The sequence below is a fragment of the Budorcas taxicolor genome, chromosome 16 (assembly GCF_023091745.1).
Source record: "Budorcas taxicolor isolate Tak-1 chromosome 16, Takin1.1, whole genome shotgun sequence".
Lineage (NCBI taxonomy): Eukaryota > Metazoa > Chordata > Mammalia > Artiodactyla > Bovidae > Budorcas > Budorcas taxicolor.
This window is the reverse complement of record NC_068925.1, coordinates 27,130,815-27,141,830: the sequence shown is the minus strand read 5'-3', so window position 1 is coordinate 27,141,830 and position 11,016 is coordinate 27,130,815. Positions and strand designations below refer to the sequence as shown.

Below are 11,016 nucleotides of genomic sequence, written 5' to 3'. Positions count from 1 at the left end.
CGAGGCTCGGCGGTGTGCGCCGCCTCGGTAGTGGAGGCTGCCGCGTTGTCGCAGCCCCCTTAAAAAAACTTCGTTCCTCAACCCTTTTAAAGATATTGCTCCATAGTCTTTCCTCGAGAGCTGCGGTCTTCTCTGGAGACAAAGAGCGTGGCTGGCCGAGCCTCCTAAGCCGAGGAAGAATTCCTCAGTAGCAATGGCAGCCAATTGGGGGAGCGGGGCGGCCTCAACCTAACCCGGGGCGGGGCCTCGGGGGCGGAGCTTCGGCGGGGCGGCCGCTTCAGAGCCGCAAAGTTTGGCTGTGGCGGCAAATGGGCTTGGGCGGCTCCTTGGCGGGTGGCGGCGGTGGCCGTAGCGGTTCCTCCTGGCCCTGTTAATGTCGGGGCCAGGCCCGGGGAGGATGGCGCCCTAGAGCCCGGCCTTTCCTGGGGGTAGGGGCGGGAGGGGACGGGGTGGGGACCGGCCATGTCGGAGGTGACCCGAAGTCTGCTGCAGCGCTGGGGCGCCAGTTTTAGGAGAGGCGCCGACTTCGACTCTTGGGGCCAGCTGGTGGAGGCGATAGACGAGTATCAGATGTGAGTGACTAACCGCGGGAGCGGGCCAGACCGGCTCCAGTCGGCCGCCTCCCCCCTTCTTTCTGTCGGTGTCTCTCATCACTGTATCTGTAGCCAAGGCTTCTCAGGGTGGGGCCCCGCAGGCACTGGGGCTGAGATCTCACTGGCTCCGGAGACAACGGTCCGCTCTCTGGGGTTTTTCGCCCTCCGCCGGGCCAGTTCCAGTGCAACAGGTAGCCCTTCTTTCCCGGGGCGCCGGCCCATTCAGGCTACTACTGAGTTCCTGGCCACCGTCTCCCGAGTCCCCCGCTCCGCAGTTTCCTTTTCCCCTCTCCTCCTCTCTCACGTTGCCGCCCCTCCGTTTCTCTTTTAGAATCTCTTAGGAATACTTCTGTGTTCTCCGCCCACGTTCCAGGGATGAGTGGCCTTGCTCTGTGTACAGTGCCTTCCTCCTCCCCCGTGTAGGACAGGAGGGAACGGGTGGCGATTGAGGGGAGGGGGTGCCCCCGGGAAGCATAGAGACCGGAGGTCTCATCAGCCGAAAGAAGGATCCCCTCTCGCGCTCCTTCTCCACCCCTCTTTCTGGGGAGCCTTGTTTTCCCAATTCACCTCGAATCCGTTTCGGTTTCTAGGACTGTTATTTGCTAGGCTGGGTGAGTCCCACCCGCCCCTCGCTCAGTTGCTCTGGGTGGAGTCCGCGCAGGATGTGAACAGAAGAGAGCAAAATGTGAATTAATAGACCACGCACTGGAGCCACCACTCCCTCGTCGGGTCCCTCCTCCTTTTCCTGTGTATAATGTATAGCCGCCGGGTACAAGTGAGCACCAGGTTCTTTTGATCTCCCCAAGTCCAGTTTCTTTCCTTTTCTCGTTTCCTCCCCAAACTTCAGGCATGTTTTTAAAATTATAAGGCCAGGTTTGCGTATATATAAAACCTTGCTTGGTTTCTTGCACATTTTACTGAACTGCCTGCTAAAATGCTGTTGTTTGCAAACTGTTGACATTAATTACCTCTTGGTTTAAAGTAAGTTACTGTTTGAAACCATGTGCTAGTAAAACATTTTTTTTTTTCCTTCTCAAAAGTCTTTTGGAAAGAATACAGGATTGGTCCTTGAAAGATATAAATCCTGTATTTTTCTACAGTGGTTACTTGTTTTTATCTGACCATTATGGTAATTTAAATGCATAAGTGTTTTTAAAGATTTTTTTCTTAATGTGAACCGTTTTGAAAATCTTTATTGAATTTGTTAAAATATTGCTTCTGTTTTGGTTTCTTGGCTGCCAGGCATGTGGGGGTCCAGCTCCCCAATCAGGGATTGAACTCCCACCACCTGTATTGGAAGGCGGACGTTTTAGCCACTGGACCAGAGAAATCCTGCATAGATGTTTTCTATCTCACCTTACTGACATTGAATTGCCTGCCATTTTTCAAAAGCCCTGAAAACCACCATGCTTTGGGCCATTTTGCCATGTGTGATAACTTCTGGCTTTTGTTTCACAGTTTCACTTGATTTCATTTACTCTTGTAACTGCTCAGTAAGAATATTATTATTCTCATTTTACAAGTGAGGAAACTGAAGCTCAGGTTAACGGAATTACCTGGAGTCACACAACTATAGTACCAAGGTCTGGGTTTTTTTTTTTCTTTTTAAATTTCAAATCCAGTCTGTTCTTCTGTGTAGCGTTTAAGACATTTTGTTAAACAAATGTTTTGATACGTAAGTGAATTGGAATTATTAGAAGACTTCCTTCATTACCAGAGAATGTATCCTTCCATTCTGTAGTCAATTAGTGAGCACCCGGCATCCTCATTCTATGTTAACTGAACTTGCAGAGCCTGAAATTTAAAGCTGCCTTTTACTTGTGATGGTGGGACCTCGGCAGCTGTTGGCACTCAGCAGCAGACCTTACAATGGAAAGTGAAGAATACCATGTCCAATTGAAGTTACAAAGGAAAATTGAATATGCAAGCTGTTTAGCTGGAATTTCTAAAAACATCTCAGTAAGGGAGTAATAGGCACAGACAAATCTATTGTTGAACCTCAGTGACTAACCTTGAACGTCATGATTCAAAGTAATTCTCAAATTATCATAAAAACCACCAATGTCAAATTTGAATAGAAATGTGTCATAATTGGCTTAAACTTTGTAAACATACAGGCCACATATAAAATGAAGTTGAATTTAAAATTGATATACTCACAAATTTGAAGGCCAGATGTCTTTTTTATTTGAATTATCTGTGAGAAATCTGCCGAAAAAGAGATTTGAGAGCCACTAAATGATTTGAAAAAGAATGGACAGGATTTAGGTGCTGACTAGATACTGAGAGAAGGAGGAGGCGTCTGGGAGAACTGGCCTTTCTGATGGGGAAGCCAGCAGTGTTTTTACAACCCTACAACATACAGGAGTGTGTTCATGGGATGTTGATGTTGAGGGAGGGAATAAGCATGTTTGTACTTATTGTAAGGTAAGAATATCACAGCTTGAACAGTTTCATCACTCAGCAAGTGAGAGCTAAGCATATAGACATGAATAACATTTAATCTCCACCCTCACAGTACTGAGTCTAATGGAGGATTTTAAAACAAATGGGTATTTCTGTCACGGAAGTATGAAAAGAGTAAGTGCTACCACTGTCCTTGCTGTTTCCTGAAGCCTGCTTCTGCCTCAGTCCATCTGTCCTTTTTCTGGAACACTCCCTGTTGTCTGTTCTGGTTGTTGGATCACCTCCTTCAGGTCTTTGTCCAAATATTGTCTTCCCTGTGAGACCCTCTCTGGCCACCCTATTTAAAACTGCCGGGTTCAAAGGGGGGTGGGTGGACTGAATTGGGAGACAGATCGACATGTATAAACTGTTTAATACTGTGTATAGAATAGACAACTAATGAGAACCTACTGTAGAGCACAGGGAATTCTACTCGATGCTCTGCAGTGACCTAAGTGGGAAGGAAATCCAAAAGAGAGGATATGTGTAGACATAACAGCTGATTCACTTTGCTGTACATCATAAACTAGCTTAACATTGTAAAGCAAGTATACTCCAATAGAAATTAATTAAATAAAATTGCTCGGTGAAGTCTGCTATCCACTCCCACTCCCTCTTACCTCAGTCTTGCAAATCCAACCCCCTAATCTTGGTTTTTTCCATAGTATTTACTGCCATTTAAAATACAATATACTTGTTGTATTCATTTGGTTTGTTGTCTCCCTCTCCACTTGGATGTAAGCTCTTTGGGGACAGAAAATAGGGGGAGTTGTCTCTTTTGTTCTCTACTGTATGCTTAGTAGTGTTAGTCGCTCAGTCGTGACCAACTCTTTGCAATCCCATGGACTGTACCCCACCAGGCTCCTCTGTGCATGGAATTCTCCAGGCAAGAATACTGGAGTGGGTTGCCATTTCCTTCTCTTATCTAGATATTATGTAATTGTTGTATTCTAGTGAATGGATTGATTCAGAGAGTATGCTGTGGAAGCATTGAGGAGGAGATGCCACGATACTACTGGAAAGTCTAAACAAATGATGTCACAACTAAAATTGTTCCCCCAAATATGCATGGTCAATTAGAAACAACTCTTATCTAGCAGGTTACCTCTTTCAGCAGCCTTGGGGTGGGTACCTGCCCCCTAACTTAGGGTAGAGTGGTATGGACTCTCTTTTCCCTATTTCATAGAATCAGTCTTAAGCTATTGATCCAGCGCATGGATGCTCAATAAATATTTGTAAAATGAATGGCTGAGTTTGAAGATTGGATAATACCTATTAATCATCTTTACTATGTCTGATATCAGCACCTCTCAAGTTGTGGTCCCAGATCTTTGCTGGTCTGCAAACTGTTATTGGTATGCAGTGAGATAAGTAAAGAAATTGGGATTTAAGATTTAGAAACTTTATTGCAGTTTGACATCTTCATGATAGTTTTTATTTTATTTTATAAAAGCACTAGGCTAGAACAGATTGGGGGGGAGCTCATCCTTCACTCTAGTTTGAGAAGAACTGTCATAGATTGCTGTGGGACTCTGGGTCACTTGTTTATGTTCGTTAAGTATATTTAAAACTTCCCCTTGAGAATAGTCCTGTATTAACTGTAGGTACCCTTGTAAACTGAGGTTATTCTCTAGAGAAGAACAGTTGGTAGGTTTCTCACCTTTACTAATAGAATGTCAACTCTTTTACCTGCTCTTCTGATACCTAGAGCATGTGGGTTTTTCCTCAGTGGACAGATTTATGTCTCATTTTGTCTTAAAATAGTGCAGTCGTTAATGGGTTTGGCTTTTTTGCCTAGGTTTTTAAAAAAGTTTTTAAAAATAACTTTATTGAGGTTTAATTTATCTATAGTGAAATTCACCGTTTTACAATTCAGTGAGTTTTTAGTAAATTTACCAAGTTGCACAACCATCACTACAATCAAGTTTTACAGCATTTCATCACCCCACCAAGATCTCTGCACATTTGCAGTCATTCCATATTCCCACTCTAGTCCCAGGGAACTGTTAATCTACATTCTTTCTGTAAAGATGAAATGATCTTTTCTGGACATTTTATGTAAATTGAATCCTATGATCTGTATGTGGCTCCTTTGATTTAGCATCCTATGTTTGAGTTTCATCCATGTTGTTGCATGTATCAGTCTTTTGTTCCTTGTTACTGATGAGTAACTGTGCTTTGTATGGATATACCATATTTTGTGTATCCATTCACTAATCGATGGACATTTGAATTCTTTCTAGTTTTTTAATACTGCTGTGATGGACATTTGAATTCTTTCTAGTTTTTTAATACTGCTGTGAACATTTACATGCAAGTCCTTGTGTGCACGTGTATTTTCATTCTTCTTAGGTAGATACCCACGGAGTGGAATTGCTGGCTCATATGGTAAATTTATGTCTAATTTTAAAAAGGAAACTGCCAAATGGTTGATCAAACTGGGTGTACCATTTTACATTTCTACCACCAATATATGAAAGTTCCTGTTTATCCACTTTGGCAGCACTATAGCCATTCTAGTGCGTATATAGTGCATTTCACTGGTTTAATTTGCCTTTCTGTTAACAACTAATGATTCTGAGCATCTTTTCTTTGATGCTTATTTTCCTTGTAAATCTTGTTTGTAAAATGTCTTCAAACCTTTTGCCTATCTTTCAATTGAGTTGTCTTTTCCCTATTGAGTTAGAAGGGTTTTTTGGTATATTCTGGATGTAAGTCCTTCATCAGATAGGATATATGATTTGCAAATATTTCCTATAATCTTTCTTCTGACAGTGACCTGCTTAGGTTAACAGTCACTATTGGCATATTGTGTGGGCGTGTGTGTGTGTGCTAAGTTGCTTCAGTTGTGTCTGATTCTGGGTGACCCTGTGGACTACAGCCCACCAGGCTCCTCTGTCCATGGGATTCTCCAAGCAAATGGAGCTAGTCAAATAAAGAAACTGCCACACTATAGCTGCCCTGAATTCAGGGATGTACAGTTGACATTGTTAAGTGTAGACTGTGATTCCTAAAGAGAACTATACGTAGATGGTAGACTAGCAAGAATTAGAAAGTAAATGAAGTACTGTATGGGACAAGTATGGCTTTGTCTATTCCTAATTATACTTACTCCTGCTTAAAATCTGCAAAGAGTGGGTCTGGGAATGACATTTTAGGAAAAATATTCTGGGATTTCCAGTTTGGGAGGAAAAGAAACAAATGGATGGAAACATTTTAAGTAACATAGTAGAGCTATCCTGGTAAATGTTATGATTTCATGTAGGAGTTTCTTGGGTTATGATGAGAAGAATGTGGACCTTGCATAGACTGAACAGAGGTCATCAAGTGAGCTTGATGCCTGATCTTTAAAGATACGATTACATAGAGTAGAACTTCCACCTAAGGCTTTTTGGGAACATGGTGAACTTCTTTTGCTGTGGCTTGGTAGGAAATCCAGCACATGCACCTCTTGGGTCCCTGCCTCCGTTCCCCACCTGGGATACTATAGTATGCTTGGGAATTGTAGTTTCAAATTCTTTAGCCAGTTATAAAATGTTTCACCAAAAAAGTCCTTTTGGTTCTTTGGTTCCCCCACCCCCTGCTGCCCCACACATTTTAAAAATTAAAATAAATATATAACATGAGATTTATCACTGTGAGGTTGTACAATTGGGTAGATTTTAGTCTATTCATAGCATCACCACTATCTAATTCCAGAGCATTTCCATCACCCTCATAAGAAACCCTTTACCTGAAATGGGTCACTGCAAGTTCTCTCCCTTCCCAAGCCCCTGACAACCACTAAGCTGCTTTATATCTCTATGGATTTACCCATTCTGGATATTTCATGCAAATGGAATCAGGTAATACATGATTGTTTACATCTGACTTCTCTCATTTAGTTTAATGTTTCTAAGGTTCATCCATGTTGTAGAATGTATTAGTATTTTATTCTTTATGGTCAAATAATATTCCTTTGAATGTGTGCACCACATTTTGTTTATCTGGGGAATTTGCACTTTTTGGCTATCGTGCAAAATGCTGCTGCTGTGAACGTTTATGTACTCTGTGTGTGTGTGTGTGTGTGTGTGTGTGTGAACATGTTTTCTGTCCACTTGGGAATATATATAGGATTTTGAAACTGCTGGGTTATATGGTAACTCTGAGTTTAACTTTTTGAGGAGCTGCCAAATTGTTTTCCACAATGACTGTACCATTTTACTTTCCTTACTTCAGTGTAAGGATTCTAGTTTCCACATCCTTGACAACACACATTGTAAGTTTTCCCCCCTCTTTTAAAAGTTATACCCATCCTGGTGGGTGTGTAGTGGTATCTCATTGTGGTTTTGATTTGTATTTCTCTAATGACTAATGATATTATATTCATGTGCTTATTGGCCACTTTTATATCTTCTTTGGAGAAAATGTCTGTCAGTCAAATCCTTTACTCATTTTTAAATTTAGTTATTTGTCTTTTTATTGTTTAGCTGTAAGCATCACTCCTTTGGTTTTTGGTATCTCAGAAATAGCTCTGGATCTTTATTGTTGAGCTTAGACTTGTAACACAGATCTGTCCTTGAAAATTCATCCGAGACTAGCTGCTGTTTATAAGTATGATGATAACTGGACAAACAATGATTTCCATGTCTGATCGGTAGGGAATTTTCTTTATTTGCTTTGAAAGATATGTTCAAAAGTATAATTTGATAGAGTATCATCACTTTGTTACAGCTGTAATTTAAACTAGTCTTATCAGCAAATTAATGATAGACTGATAAAATATCTCTGGTCAGTACTATTATTGGTGTTCACTGGAAGTGTTTAAGCTGAATCTGGACAACTGCTGTTGGTTTATTGTAGAAGAAAATCATGTGTACTGAAGAAAGTTGAATTAGATGTCATTTGAAATTCTTTCCAGCTCTATGATTCTCTTTTTATGGTCTCGAGCTGAAATTTATCCCAGTGAAATGGTTTGAAAAGTATTGTATCTTATTTTCATTGTTACATGAAGTTAGATTCTAATGATAGTGTAGATTTATACTTTGAAAACAGAAGAAAAGTGTTATTGTACTTCACTGTTTTTTAAGATTTAAATTGTTTTACCTTCTACTTGAAATACTTTGCTGTCCTTGCCTTCTAAAGAATGTTTGTTTCTTCTTACAGATTAGCAAGACACCTACAAAAAGAGGCCCAAGCTCAACACAATAATTCTGAATTCACAGAAGAACAAAAGGTACCATAAAATAATCTCTGGATACATCAGATTCCAAGTGAAAAAGGGTCTGTCTTTTGAGTCCATTAAGCAAAAACAAACAACAAAAGCCATTATACTTAAGTACAAAGAATGATACTGATCATGCTTTGCTGATCATTAAGTAATCAGAGATACCACATGATTTACCATGCAGTGAATTTCTCACTTAATGAATTTCTTTTCTCAGCCATTTAGACTTTAACTTTAGTGGAGACCATCCATTCTTTGGTTGGGAGGAGGGGGAACCAGAGACTGGAGTGAGATTGTGAGTAATTGCATCCCGCCTCTTAACTCTGAACTCCCTTAACTCTTTTTCCAGCTCCTCTCAAAACAGACAAAAACCAAACAAGCCACCACTGAAAAAAATTAGTTCAAGAAAAAATTTGGCATGAGTCCATCAACAAAATAAATGCATTAAGTTTCAAAATGTTTCAAGAGTATCCTTTCTCCTTGAATTAAAATTGTAATGTGTCAAATTGATTCCCTGTACTGCTAAAGACTAAAAAATGGGATATTTTAAGAAGCTTTACTTTAACAGAATGAGAAGAAATGGGAGGAAACAATCCATATTTTCTCCTAGTTCAAGGGGTCCAATATTAAGTCAGATTTTAATCTCATAGATAATGAAAAAAATTGATGTCAGTTTTCCTCTTATTAAGAAAAGACATTGTGAAAACTATGGCAACTTAATTTGCTTTTATCCTTTTTTTGTACAAGGAGTGGGAATGACTCTTTGAACACTTCTTAGGCTTGTACTCATTTGATTCTTCTTTATAAGAGTTTGAAAAGAAAAAAATCCCAAAGATTAGGGTCAGTCATATTTCTTACACAGGTTAGTATGTTTGCATTTAAAACTATTTAGGGTCTGTGTTATCTAATGTATCTTTATTTTGTATTTTGAGAAGAAATAGCACTTTAAAAATTTTAAAGTGTAGTTTTCTTTTTTCCTTAATAATTGCTAGTATCGCTGATAGATAGATGGCATTACCAACTCAATGGACATGAGGTTGAGTAAACTCTGGGAGTTAGTGATGGACAGGGAGGCCTGGTGTGCTGCAGTCCATGGGGTTGCAAAGAGTCGGACACGACTGAGCAACTGAACTGACTGATGATAGATTTAGGAGACTTAAGATTTTAGCCTGGGAAAATAATTAGCTCAGAGGAAATATTTGGTTTGCAAAAGGAAAGGGAAAAGGACTGTATGCTTTATCACATCCAAGATTTGTGATATCTGTCTAGGAATGACTAGGATGTGATCGACTGACATCACAGAATTAAGGGTTGAACATCTACATTTTGAAACAATCTCAACTATCTGAATATGTAACTTTAACAGCTAACAATGCATGTTATGAATATGGAATCAAAATGAAAGCTTTGGAAATTAAAAAGTTTGACAGCCATGTTTTAATCACCTGTTTCCCTCAAGTTACTTACATGCCTCATCTCCAACATCTACTGCTTAGGTATAGGATCTAATATGAACTCAAATATAAAGTGATTTGACCTAAAACATACTACAGTTTTTTTTAAATGTTATCAAGAAATGAGCTTTGGCATATGATGATGATTAGACTAATGAGACAAAATCAGCTTTTTTAAAATTTTCTTTAACTTCCTGAGGCTGAAGCTGGGTGTTTGATAGTGCTGTCTGTTTAACTTATAGCTGTTTATAGTAGGTGCCCAGCTGCTCTCTTTTCAGCTTACACAGATCCACCCCCTCCATAAGGCCCAGGAGGCAGCATGACCTAGAGGAATGAGCCTGAAATCTGAAGTGAGAAGACTTGGTCTTGAACCCTGGCTCTGTCTGTGGGCCTTAAATTCCTTGTGTATGAAATGAGGGATACGATAACCCTAAATGATCTTGAAAACCATCTCTAAATCTTCAAATGACCTCTGCCTTTGAGGTAGTCTGCTCCTCCTCCTTTCCTGGAGACCTTATTTCTGAGGTATTTAGTATTTAAAAACCTGCCTAGGAGGCATATGTGGCTGCCGTTTGTGTCTCCAGAGAGAGCTTGTGCCTGCCTGCCTATTCCTTGGGCTTGGGAGAAGGACCCACCCCCACCCCCCATTACTCTGTACTACATTATGAATATAAGGCAAGTCATTACCTTTAAAAATTTAACTTTCCTTAAAAATACAGATAAAACATTCACAGTGGGCAAAAAAGGTCACTTTGACATACAGGCTTTATTTAATGTCACTTAAGGAAAAAGTTCCACAGTTTGTTGTGACGGTGTGGATCACAACAAACTGTGGAACATTCTGAAAGAGATGGGAATACCAGAACACCTGACCTGCCTTCTGAGAAATCTGTATGCAGGTCAAGAAGCAACCATTAGAACTGTACATGGAACAACAGACTGGTTCCAAATTGGCAAGAGAGTACATCAAGCCTTTATATTGTCACCCTGCTTATTTAACTTATATGCAGAGTACATCATGAGAAACGCTGGACCGGATGAAGCACAAGCTAGAATCAAGATTGCCGGGAGAAATATCAATAACCTCAGATACGCAGATGACACCAACCACCCTTACGGCAGAAAGTGAAGAGGAACTGAAGAGCCTCCTGATGAAGAGGAGAGCGAAAAAGCTGGCTTAAAACTCGACATTCAAAAAACGAAGATCAGGGCATCCAGTCCCATCACCTCATGGCAAATAGATAGGGAAACAATAGAAACAGTGGCAGACTTTCTTTTCTTGGGCTCCCAAATCACTGCAGATGGTGACTGCAGCCGT

The 11,016-nt window shown here is 40.4% G+C and overlaps 1 protein-coding gene across 1 annotated transcript in view; it reads left to right on the top strand.

The window, feature by feature from the left end:
- The first annotated feature begins 459 nt into the window (after window positions 1–459).
- The window catches only part of AIDA (axin interactor, dorsalization associated), a 50,719-nt gene continuing 40,162 nt past the window's right edge, over window positions 460–11,016 (top strand). Inside the window, exons 1-2 of the mRNA XM_052653683.1 lie at window positions 460–572; window positions 8,184–8,253. Of these exons, the coding sequence (XP_052509643.1) occupies window positions 463–572; window positions 8,184–8,253 (180 nt within the window). The 5' untranslated portion in view covers window positions 460–462. The remainder of the gene's footprint in view (window positions 573–8,183; window positions 8,254–11,016) is intronic.